The sequence below is a fragment of the Cucurbita pepo genome, chromosome LG01 (genome assembly GCF_002806865.2).
Source record: "Cucurbita pepo subsp. pepo cultivar mu-cu-16 chromosome LG01, ASM280686v2, whole genome shotgun sequence".
NCBI classification, from domain to species: domain Eukaryota; kingdom Viridiplantae; phylum Streptophyta; class Magnoliopsida; order Cucurbitales; family Cucurbitaceae; genus Cucurbita; species Cucurbita pepo.
In genome coordinates this window covers 2290014-2302432 of record NC_036638.1, presented here as the reverse complement: position 1 = coordinate 2302432, position 12419 = coordinate 2290014, and the positions used below count along the sequence as shown (strand labels likewise).

General features: G+C 34.9%; 2 protein-coding genes across 2 annotated transcripts; both read right to left on the bottom strand.

Annotated features, from left to right (window-relative positions):
- Positions 1 to 113: 113 nt before the first annotated feature.
- Positions 114 to 5468, bottom strand: LOC111790626 (telomere repeat-binding factor 1-like). The gene is made up of 8 exons (XM_023671615.1): positions 5287 to 5468; positions 4308 to 4494; positions 3941 to 4155; positions 2882 to 2959; positions 2719 to 2803; positions 2162 to 2245; positions 821 to 1165; positions 114 to 461 (listed from the first exon to the last, which is right to left on the bottom strand). The coding sequence occupies exons 2-8, from the start codon at positions 4455 to 4457 to the stop codon at positions 444 to 446; spliced, it is 975 nt and encodes a 324-aa protein (XP_023527383.1). The 5' UTR covers positions 4458 to 4494; positions 5287 to 5468; the 3' UTR covers positions 114 to 443.
- A 1373-nt stretch (positions 5469 to 6841) lies between these two features.
- Positions 6842 to 8178, bottom strand: LOC111780165 (cysteine-rich and transmembrane domain-containing protein WIH2-like). Its single transcript, XM_023660492.1, has 3 exons — positions 7843 to 8178; positions 7537 to 7699; positions 6842 to 7126 (listed from the first exon to the last, which is right to left on the bottom strand). The coding sequence occupies exons 1-3, from the start codon at positions 7892 to 7894 to the stop codon at positions 7081 to 7083; spliced, it is 261 nt and encodes an 86-aa protein (XP_023516260.1). The 5' UTR covers positions 7895 to 8178; the 3' UTR covers positions 6842 to 7080.
- Positions 8179 to 12419: the final 4241 nt, after the last annotated feature.

Here is a 12419-nt window from a genome sequence, read left to right as displayed (position 1 = left end):
AAATGTAGTTGGTGGATCTGCTTTTTCAACATGGTTGGCTGGTTGGCAAGTTTAGAATAGCGTTTATTTCATTGCCTGGCAGCCAGTCATTATTGTTGAATAACAAATAAATGTATAAAAAAAAGCTTGTTTACACTAATTTCAACTTCAAAGTTGGAGGACAAGCTTAGCCTATCAAAATTAACAATGGTAATAATTCATCAACACCAGATTTCCTATACTACAAGAAATATACATTTTTTTACCTGCAACTAACTAAGCCCCATGGCAACTTCCCTTGTTTAGATATCCAAGTCTGACCCTGTTGCTCGAGTTGCCCAAAAAGTGGTTGAAAATGGTGGGCGAGAGGTTGCTTACAATGCTCTACCGATAGTAAGTGCAGAACATGTCCGATCAATTTAAGAACAGCGCCATAACACTTCCAAATCAGGTATTGCTTTCCATCAAACTCCAACCATCTGCTAAGATGTACCAAAAGGAGAAGCATATAAGAATAGAGTTCTGAGACGTTCGTTAAACTCGAAACAGTCGATAAAAATCATCTTTTTGTTTAACAAATTTAAAATTATTCGTTTTTAGTATTCAAAACTCGACGTAGTTGTTTCGTTCCTTGAATTACTTCCCGTTACACTACGGTCCCTTCAAGCAGTCATCAACTCAATGGTAAAGATAATAATGTGGATTCTATAAATTGTCACATCCCTCTTGTATAATCATATTAGAAAAGGATCAAAATTATTTGACTCATGAAATTAAGAAACGAAGAAATAGATACTGATGCATTTTCAAGTTTTCAACAGTAAATATCATGCAGTTTTACCATCTTCGGAAGATTTCTTCCTTTCAGTGTCTTCATTGCAGCTTCTGCAAATGATTGTGCTGCTGCAGCATCTGCTTCAGCTGCCTCGGCTTCCCTTGCAGCCTCTTCGGCCTCTGCTATTGCTGCTTCGGCTTCTGCAACTGCTCGAGCAGCAACAGCAGCTGCCTCTTCGGATGTCATGGTCCTCATCTTCGCCAATTCGAGATCCATTTGAGCTTTTGCAAGTGTACAAATTTCATCTCTGTTATCTCTCACAGAGGCTCTATGCTGGTCGTCCAACAATAACATAGAGCCCCTTCTCTCGCAAGAAGACACCGTTGGAGCGAGCCTGTATCTCCGTTTAACCTGGACAAAAAGAAACTCGACTAAGAAGCAATCATGCTAGGCACCCATGAAATCTAGCATATGAAAAAAAAAGTACAAAGATTCACAAGAATATTTATAACAAATAGCATAAATGTGGAAGATTAAAGTCAAATAAAATTTGTCATCCTCTCAAGTGTTTCTACAATGAAAATTAAAATGCATGCTCTCGAGAATACTGAAAAAAAATACAAGCCACAAGAGATTTTTCCAGAACCCCAATCCAGTCTACCTGATTGATATAATCTAGAATCTACTCTCCGCCTTTACTTGGCAAATAGTGACCCTATTTGTATGCACGTTCACAGGCCACGTTCCAAGATCTCCAGCAACGAAAACCTAAGACATGGTTGATTGGTGGTAAGTTGAAAGAATAAATGGATCGATCATAGGTTGATTAAATATTGAGTTCCACTTAGGCTACGTGTTCTATTTACGCGCTACTAAGCTGGCACACAAGATCTTAGACGGGTTTCGTCCCCTTTCAGGAACACCTTACTAGTACGGAAAAAGCTTGATGCAAATAGACTGAAGAAAAAAAAGTTCTTTATAGATGAGTTGTAGTCGATTCGCCCCTTATATTATGGCTCTTCTCGCGCTTAGTCACTTGCGGGATTCAAATGAAAATTACCATACTGCCCAATTACAAATAAAAACCTCACAATTACCAACAACAAAACAAATCAAAGCATTGAGATCTTCTACGTGTCCAGCTCTATCACTCACTGAACTTAATGTAAAATTCATCCTCGTCTTCGGCCAAATAGTCCAAAAGCATAGCTAAAATTCCAACCAGCCTCACAACTCCACCAAAGGAAGTTGATATATATCATCACATAATATAGGAGCACAGTACTGAAACTAAAGCATTCCACAATAAGAAACCAAAAATTAAGAACAAATGGCTCAAATCAGAATAACTTCAGAGTTCTTCTTTTAAAAGAAAGAAATCAACAATGAAATGTCAGATTTGCTTACCTTAACCAGTTTACCACTAGCTGTTAAGAACTTCAATTTCGATGATAACAACCGCTTGAAGTCTGGAGGAGCCCAGTACTGATCCTATTGATACAAGGGGAGAAAAGAAAAAAACAAGAAGAAAGGAACTCATCAACAATAGCAGCAATTTAAAAAACAACCAAACAAACAAACTTCTACTGAGAATGATGAGTTAATTGTGAAGATTAACTAAACAGAACATGGCTAGTCTTTCTGTTTCTGCTTCACCTTTGGTGAATAGCAGAACACTTGTATTCGTGGCAAACTCGCGAAACTCGAGTATAGGAAGTGTGTGTTAGCATTTCTTCGCCACGAAAGCTTTCTGTGCTTCAACGCTAATATCATCCATTTAATTATCGATCCCACTGGTTTTTAACTTCTTTTTCAATGTTCTGTAATGGTTAAGCCATGGAGAGGTTTGACTAATTCCTAAATTGGGGGTATAATTTTACTTCCGAAAGTTTGGGATGTTAGCATAAATGAACATTTGCCTTTGATTTTCTCCTTGAATCGATGAGAAATTGAAGAAAGACTACCTCTATATATAAAGCAATGCTATTCTTAATAGAGCCACTACGTTCTCTCAAGGTAGAAATTGCCTCAATTATAAGATTGTCTAACCTGTAAAATGAAAAACAAGTTAAACGCCTTTCTGCTACCAAATGTGTAGCACATCAATGCATGTTTCAGATATCCCACCTATGACAATCATACATTGCATCTCTTTCTGTTCTTTCTACTTCTTTTTCTTCTTCTTCTTCATCTTCCTCTTCGTTTCTGTTCAAAAGTGGGCATAAGATACATTTATTTAGACTAGGAAGATAAGATTTCTTCTTCGAGCTAGCAGGCATAGCCCTTTTGATTCTTAAAATAAATAATGCTCATCAGATATTCTTAACTCCCAAGTTCCAAGTAATACGACCGAGTCCATGACAGATCCATCGCTTAAGATTGGATCATTCAATAGAATATTCAAAAAAGAAAAACAATCCCGCTATTCATAATACATAATACCAAAATCATAATTCTAATATCTACTATCCCTAGCATGACTCAACAGATTAAGACATTCTACAATTGTCCTAAAGATCAAAAATTTTGTGATATCCCGCATTGGTTGGGGAGGAAAACGAAACACCCTTTATAAGGGCGTGGAAACTTTTCCCTAGCAGACGCGTTTTAAAGCTTTGAGGGGAAGATCGAAACGGAAAGTCCAATCTGCTAGCGGTGGGCTTGGACCGTTACAAATGGTATCAGAGCCAGACACCGGGCGATGTGCCAGCGAGGAGGTTGTTCTCCGAAGGGTGTAGACACGAGGCAGTGTGTCAATAAGGACGCTGGGCCCCGAAGGGGGTGGATTTGGTGGGGATCCCACATCGATTGAAGAAAGGAACGAGAGCCAGCGAGGATGCTGGTCCCTGAAGGGGGGTAGATTGTGATATCCCACATTGGTTGGGGAGGAGAACGAAACACCCTTTATAAGGGTGTGGAAACCTTTTCCTAGCAGACGCGTTTTAGGGGAAGCCTGTAAGGGAAATCCCAAAAAGGACAATATCTGCTAGTAGTGGGCTTGGGCCATTACAAATTCAAATTTCAACTTCGACATTGTTGAACTCAATAAAAGTATATCTACTAAGTTGTGGGAAAACAAAATTCAAAATGTTCAACAATAATCAAATGATAAGTTAGAAAGCACTTGTCCACAGAAATAAGAACTCAAATAAAGGCGACAGAAAAACAATGAAGGATTTGACCAACCTTACATTTGATTGCTTTGGACCAGCTATCTGCTTGATGTCCAAGGAAAGGGAAACAGTCTTAGCTTCCGGAAATTCATCCTCACTTTGGACAGCAATGCCTTGAGCCACAATACTCTCATCTTTTTTAGGAGCATGCAATCTCTTAAGTGCCAACCTCGCCTTATCTCGGGATCCCCAGCCATTAGCCATGACGCTCATGTTTCTCCACTTATCCTTTTTCATTATTGACGCACATATTAATCTATCTATCAGTTAAATTTGCGCGCAAAACAATTGCTCTTTCAACACATTCTAAGAAAAACTAGAACTTAACATAAAGAGTTGCGGAATAACATGCTCTAGACTACTAAAACACCATTATTTACCTTGAGATCAACATTTGAACGAAGATACAGTACATCACTGAATTCAGGATCCTTAAGTATTGTTCGCCACTTTCCAGCTCCATGTTTAACAACTCCAGCCTTCAGGGCTGTTTCTTCTTGGTTAGTCCATTTCTGCTTCGGAGCACCCATCAAAAACAGCAGAAAGAAGGCTCACACCAAGGGCCAACTACATTTTTTCACATCAGAAAATATTTATTTAGAACCCAGAAGGAACAGATATGTTTTCATATCCAAAACATCCAAAGAGAACACATGAGAAATTCTAAGCTTTCATCCAAGGTCAATTGTGAAGATTAACTAATTACTTCGCCTCAAAGTTGATTATAACAAAAACTTGAAAAGGAAAACATCCAAGACCTGGCCAAAATCTCAAAAATATATATTCAAAAGATTGAAAAAAAATCAACCTAAACTGACTGAGACATTGCAACCTCCACCCAGACGGACAAAGGTTCATATCTCCAGCTCCTCAAGTTGTTGCACTAAAAAGAAGAGAAAAATGAGAGAACTACTGAGGTGATGAGAAGTCTACCAGTGTTTAAGCCAAATCAGCCGTCAGTAGAGTATGTCCTAGAATTCATAGGATCAAGACCACATATAATAAGAAGAAACAACGGCTCAAACGGACGGACCACGCCATTGAATCGTCAAATCTCCTAATTGGTCGCAAATCGCAAAAACAAAGACCGTTCAATCAAAGTCCGGATAATCCAATCCGGCCGGAACCGAAATCCTGTGTTTCAACTTTCAAACAATTTATTGATTTTCAACGTTTTTCCTTTCGTCTTCAACAATCAAATCAAATTCGATCAAAAGAGCAAGGCCAAAACCCTACTCTCCAAAGTAAAGTCATTCGAATTTAAATAACCATTTTGCATCAATTTCCTCATGCTTGCTCCGATTGCGAAAACGATCAAATCAGAGCAAACATTTTCAAACTCCAAGGAGAGACGAATACCTCAGTTAGGTTTTCCGAGCACGGAACATTCAAAGTTCAGTAGAAAATTGCAGCAATGGCTGTAAAATTCGCCCGCTCGAATTCTCTCAATTGCTCGTCGAGATTCATATATTTATATATTTGCCTGAGCCTCCTTGTAACTTTCCCGGGAAAACCACTTTTATCAAGTGCAGATTCAGCTTCCAAACGCAATCCTAATTCTGTTCTTCAAAACCCTATTTGTATTAATTTTTTGTTTAAATTATGTGTTTAATTATTTTCTTTACAAAAGAGTTAACAAATAAAAAAAATCAATTTTCATCCTACACCGTTAAGTAACAATTTCAGTCCTTTAATTTAAAATTATAACAATTTAATTTATTTACTTTCAATTTATAACCATACTTAAAATTTTATTTTATTTTATTATATGATTTTAAAAATTAATGGTGGTTAAGATCTAATAAACCTTCTTGCTAAGTTAGATTAATTAAAAACTAAAGGCCAAAATTATTTAATAATAAATCCGTATATTTAATTTTGATGATTTTTTTTCTTTTACAACAATGTCTAAAACATTAAAAATTTAAACATATAGAAGATTGAATTGTTACACGTTACAACAAGTGAGTTAAGTCAATTCGTTCTTGCGTCGCCTACAGCCAAGTGACGTATGCTCGAACCTCTGGCCGGCCAGTTCAAAAGGAAAGTTTTAGAAAATGGGGCTGAGAGATTCCAAAATACAGTTTTGCAAGATTGAAATTTGTTCGAGCCTCTTGCCACAGTTCAAGAATAAAGTTTTAGAAAACAGGGGTCGAGAGATTTCGCAATAGAGTTCTAAAAGATTGAAATTTGTGCTATATGTGTTGAAAGCGAAAAGGCAACAACCACGTTTACAACATATAACTATCTAAAGGCAACAACCACGGTTTATACGACCACGGTTTACAACGTATAGCTATCTAAATAAAAATCTAATTAAGAATTAAGGGGATATACTTACCAAAATTCAAAATCAAACCACCACAAATTTCAAATTTTCAAAATTTGGAAGCTAAATTTATAAGGTAATTAAACTTTAACTTATTTAAAAAATGGTACAATGTTTATTTGTCAACTCCCATGTTTTTTTGTTATGAATTATTAGCAATTTTTCTAAAAATATCGGGGCCATCACATATAATCATTTAAAACGTTGGGGAGCGTTGAAGGCATCTTGAAGAATCGTGGTGTTATGATGCGATGGCGCCCGCATGCGACACCAACATGCCGTGGGTGGGCGGGACAAGGACGGGGCAGGAGCACCCACTGCGCTACTCACCATATATTCTTCTGCTTCGCTGGCCACCACATCTCTAAATGGCTATCTGGTTTGAAGGTCTGATTTTTTCAAGGGTATAGTCCAATCGAAACGATGCGATTCACAAGAAAACCCAAAAACTTCACTTATAACAAAGTATATCAATGGAGTTGGTCCAATATCATGAACTGTAAAATTTGGAATCGCATCTCAAGAACACAGATGATCCAAAAAGAAACCCATAAATCATAGGAAACCAAGAGAGAGAGCGAGAGAGAAAACAGAGAACTGGGGAGATATGGTGTTATTTATTATGAAAAATGTAGAGAGGTGAAGAGGAGGAAACGAAGAACAAGCACTAAACTAAAATATTATAATAAAACGCAAGTAATTAAATCATCAACTCGATTGTTTTTCCATTTTTTTTTTTTTCTTTGCATTCAGAGAAAAGTTTCCTGAGAGATCGATCTTCTTAGACTTTGAAGCACAGCATGACTGTAAATGGATGATTCTGTTTAGAAGCAGGCGTCAAGCAGGCAGCAACAGCACAGCGCAGCTAAACTGCAGAGTTCATATTAGACACAAAATTAGTTATAACAATCTAATATGAAGGATTGAATTGTACCAAATTTCTAGCGTAGTTTGAGCATTTTTGTAATCATTGAAAGTTCAATGGAAAATGTTAGTGGATTTAAGAGGGTGAACGATGAGATTTGAAAAGTTTGAATGACCGTAATTTGGAGGCTAATTGGGGGTTAATTTGGGGATTGCACCGGGGCGATAATTCCAAGAAAAACGTCTCCGATGAAAAGGAGGCTAAACTCTTCACCGATGATGCAACTGACGCGTACCGATCAACTCAGTTTTTCCGATACCAAATCATCGGAATCCGATTCAGATCAGATCCGAGTTCAGCCGCCATGAACACAAAGAGAGAGAGAGAGAGAAGTCAAAAAGAGAGAGAGATTTACCAGCCTTCCATGCAACCAGGGCCGCTGTTCTGCTGTTGTTGAGGAGGAGGTTGCGCGTACTGAGGAGCGTAAGGCGGAGGGTATCCCTGCGGCGGATAAGATCCGGGAGGAGGATAGCCTTGTGGCGGATAAGCATCCTTTGGATAACCTTCTGGCGGATAACCTGAAAAACCACCACCAAAACCCTAAATCAACACAAAAGAACATCCAGATCTACAATCGCACACCACAAACCCCCTTGTTTCAACTCCAAAACTCCAAACCACCAAAACACCAAAAAGAAACACAATAGAAACGACGAAATACCTTGAGGCGGAGGCACTCCAACCGGAGGCTGACCTTGATTATAATAACTCATCCCTTCTTCCTCTTGAAATCAAACACAGACGATGAATCCCCCGACGAACACAACCAAACCAGACAGTGACCTTCTCCGCCGGACGACGACGTCGATGACAAAAGCGGCCGGATTCACAGAATGAGAAACGAATGAAGGAGAAAGAGTTGATGGAGAAGACAGCGTTGGTCGGATTTATATATACAATCAAGAAATAAGAGTTGAGATTACCGAGAGAGAGGGTTTTGTTTGTTCGCTGCGAATCCGGGGAGGCTTATCTCTAATCAGTCTTCTTAATTCAACTTAATTTGTTAATTAATCAAGGAGTTGACAAAGGGGTCTATGATTTTGACACGTAATGACATTGGAGGTTGAGGATGGGGACAATTGACGGTGTGGATCTTTTCCTTCAACATTAAGGAATTCTTTTATTAAAAAATTAGTTTTTCCTGTGGGAGTTTTAAATGGAAAGTAAGGTAAGAGCCGCGTGTGGAACGCGTACATGGATGAAGAATCTCCTCGCTAGACTTCAAGTCTTGAACTCTGTCGTTTTGACCAATTATTATTTTCTCGCCTTTTTTTTTATTTATTATTATTATTATTATTTTCTCTTCGTAACATTATTATATTTATCCGAAATTGCAAAACCAGACGTCAAATATTATCAATTTTCATAATAATTTAAAAGTATAATATGACTAGGTTCGACTACTAACCCTGTTTCGCAGGTTGGTAAGATTGACCCGACCAAAAATTGTCAACCATAGACCAACCTTAATGTTCAATTTTCCAAAAATTCAGTCGAACCCAAACTAAAAAATAATAATAATAATAATAACCGGACTCAACCTTTTATGGTTTGAATTAGGTATATAAGATCCCACATCAGTCGGGAGGAGAACGAACATTCTTTGTAAGGGTGTAAAAACTTCTCCTTAACAGACGCGTTTTAAAAATCTCAAGATGAACCCCAAAATAGAAAGCCCAAATACGATAATATCAGTTAGCAATGGGCTAGAGCAGTTACAAGGTAATCCAGGTTGGTTAGTTCTTGAGTTATACGAACATCCCTAAAAATCACTCTCAATCCTAGTTTCGAGAATACATCTATTGTTAAAAAATTAGTATCTCGTTTCAAAATTACGGTTGAGTTCCAAAAATTACACTAATACCCTTGAATCTCTTTACGCCATATTTCACCTCATTCTTCCATTTTCTTCCTTCTCGTCTTCAATCTATAATTTTCAAACTCGAGCATTAACGTTTTTCATTTAATGTAGCCTTCGAAGACAACTTCCAAGATCAAGTCGTTCCAAAATTACAGACGCTTCAATAGTAAAGTTTTAATCATCTAGACACAAATTTACTTCGTAACTAACAAATTACCAAAAGTTTATTTAAATATAATATTTTATTTACAAAATCTAATAAATTTAATTTAGAGGTCAAATGTCAAATATAAATTAATTTTAGTGATGTCACCCTCTCAAATTTCAATATTTATAACTTAAAAAATTAGATTAAATTTAAAAATATTATAGACGTCAAAATTTTCGGATTAAAATATACATTTACTATATTTAACCGTATATATACATATCTATATAGATATATAGATATATATATATATATATAATAGAGAATAATTGAGGAATATTAAATTATTATTCTTCATAATTTCAAATTCAAATTTTGACTTCTATTTTTATATAATTAATCGACATATTAAATATAATATTAATGCGAAAATATAGCGAAAAAAATAAAAAGAAAGAGGAAAATATGATTAAATTTAAATTTAGCTCTATTTAATTTTTAATTTTTTAAAATTTAAAATTTGATATTTGTTGTATTTTTTTTATTTCAACTTCTTGAATTAAAATTTTAATTTATCATCGACTATAAAAATCAATTTAAAAAATAATAAAAAATTAAATAACAATTAAATTTAAATTTAGTTAGACATTTTAGGAATGAAAATTGAATTTTACCAAAATAAATAAATAAATAAATAAAAAGGAAAGAATTTAAATGATATTCCAAATTGGGTTACTTCTAGACAAATTCAGATAAAGCCCAGAAGTTTCCGGGAAACCAGGCCGCACGTGCTGATGCGCACGTGCGAGCCTCTTTCTTTTTGTCTACTTTATTTAGATGACCATAACGAATTTGGTATTGGGAAAGTGGACCCGCTCCAACCATTAAATCCACTTAAACTTTCAATAAAGTAAGGGCTAAATTTGTAATTTACCATTAAAATTTTAAATAATTATAATTTATTTAATCCGCTCATAAAACATTTATTGTCATTATATATAAAAAAAAAAAGATTGTTATTTGGATTAATTTTTTTAGATGGGGCAATTTTGTAATATGACTAAAAATGAGAGAAAATGTGTAAATAACGGAGAAATTGGGTACAAATTTTAAAAATAAGCGTCACTTTATCAATTGTTATTCCTTTTCATATAATGTAATGTGACAGCTAAGCTTCCCACCAAACTTTGGATTACGTGGAGAATAAAAGGAATGTGGACCAAACTTTTCCATCATGGCCCATACATAATCATATAATTACATGGACTTTAATTAATTCAAGTTGTCAATACTATATATTATACACAATTATTTATTTTATGTTTTTTTTTTTAAATAAAATTTTAAAGATGGTCGAGAGAAGATATTTTAACAAAAGTTTGGTAATTACCTTAAAGTAATCGAAGAATTACATCGCTAACACTCACACTGTCATGGGCTCATGTTTGGGCCTAAAGGGTTGGGCTTCGATCTCGATACTTTTGGGCTTGATCCTTGAGTCTTGATTCACAAATCTATTAATGGTGTAACATCTCAGGTCCATCACTAATCGATGTTGGTCTTTTTTGGGCTTATATTGTCCTCCGATAACTCTGACACTCTTCGAAATTATCTTGTTGTCCTGTAATATCCCACGCTCACCGCTAATCGATGTTGGTCTTTTTTGGGCTTTCCCTCAAGTTAACAGCTCAAGCTCACTACTAGCATATATATTCTCTTTGGGCTTTCTCTCAAGGTTTTAAAACGCGTTTACTTGGGAGAGGTTTTCACACTTTGAATACTTCATTCTCCTCTCCAACCAATATGGGATCTTACAGTCCACCCCCTTTGAGTCCAAAGTTCTTGTTGGCACACCACCCAATGTCGGACTCTGATACCATATGTAACAACTTAAGCTCACCCCTAACAGATATTATTCACTTTAGCCCGTTACGTATCACGGTCGGTCTCACGAGTTTTTAAAACTCATTTATTAGGGAGAGGTTTTCACATTCTTGAATGTTTCGTCCTACTCTCCAACCAATATGTGATCTCACATGTCCCTTATATAACGTTCAACTTGGACGTGTTAATATTTTATTTTTTTAATGTTAATTTGAAGAGGTAATTAAGAAGAATTAGTGTATATTTTGTTGAAGAAACCAATGCTTGCTTTCTAGATTTAGGTTTAGGTAGGTGATCCATGCCCATGGCTTCTCTTATATTTAGGTTAAAATTAATTAATCTCATTTGACTTTCTAATCAACACTAAACATATCTAAAAACTTTATTTGGTTTGACAGACGTGCATGTCGGTTTTAAATTTCATCTATTTTAAAACAATTTTCTATCGACGTTTTTTTCCCATATTAGCTTTAAAAGCTGTCAATATTTTTCAGGATCGTCGAATATTATCGAGAGAGTAAAAAGATGCATATCGACCATGATATTCGAGCTTATAACATCATGTATTCACCGTCATACGCAAGATTGAAATGAACCATGGTTAGCTCAACTTCCATGAAGAATTCTTCGACCTCCTTATTAAGATATAATAATATATTTAATTTATTATATTCCTCGTCTCACTTTTTGACTCTGTTCCGACTTGATATTCATAAAAATAAATAGAGAGTTTTTTAGAAATGAGGACGAAATAGGTAGCGGAAGCTGACTTTCACAGTCAAAGAATTCAATCGATAAAATAAAAAATTTTAAAAATAAATAAATTTAAAGGAATGTAAATTTTGCATTTCATTCATAATTTAAACAAGAAAAACAATAAATTATGTGAAATAATATTTTTTTTAAGTAATGGATTATTAATATAATTGATAATTAACTTGTATATTATTTAAAGAAGCAGTCACTGATTGACACGTGTTCATCAAATTGTTATTATGACACTACACTCATAGTCTGTCCAATTAAAACCCAACATGTTATCATTTTCACTGAAAATATTTTTAATAATTGATTTGAAATAATTTCTTTTAGTCAATTAAAATGTTCGATGAAAAATAATAAAATTTTCTTTAATACAAAGTCATCAATCAAATAATTAATGCCAATTATATCATATATAAATAATATTATATAGTATTTTCATTTTTATGTTACATTAAATTTATTTTATTAACCTTTTCAACTTTTTCTTTAACTATTTTTTTTTTAATTTAAAGGGCCTTTCTGGAATAAATATAAGGTTTAATGGTAAAATTTTCGTGGTATAATTATATATATATATATA

Bases quoted from the DNA above. Each gene is read 5' to 3' on its own strand.
- LOC111790626 (XM_023671615.1), bottom strand. From the start codon at position 4,457: ATGGGTGCTCCGAAGCAGAAATGGACTAACCAAGAAGAAACAGCCCTG. The intron at 2,804-2,881 runs GTGGGATATCTG...TTCATTTTACAG, and splicing joins GCAATGTATGATTGTCATAG to GTTAGACAATCTTATAATTG. The intron at 1,166-2,161 runs GTAAGCAAATCT...CTTTTTGTCCAG, and splicing joins CTAGTGGTAAACTGGTTAAG to GTTAAACGGAGATACAGGCT.
- LOC111780165 (XM_023660492.1), bottom strand. From the start codon at position 7,894: ATGAGTTATTATAATCAAGGTCAGCCTCCGGTTGGAGTGCCTCCGCCT. The intron at 7,700-7,842 runs GTATTTCGTCGT...GTGGTTTTTCAG, and splicing joins TGGAGTGCCTCCGCCTCAAG to GTTATCCGCCAGAAGGTTAT. The intron at 7,127-7,536 runs GTAAATCTCTCT...TGAACTCTGCAG, and splicing joins CCTGGTTGCATGGAAGGCTG to TTTAGCTGCGCTGTGCTGTT.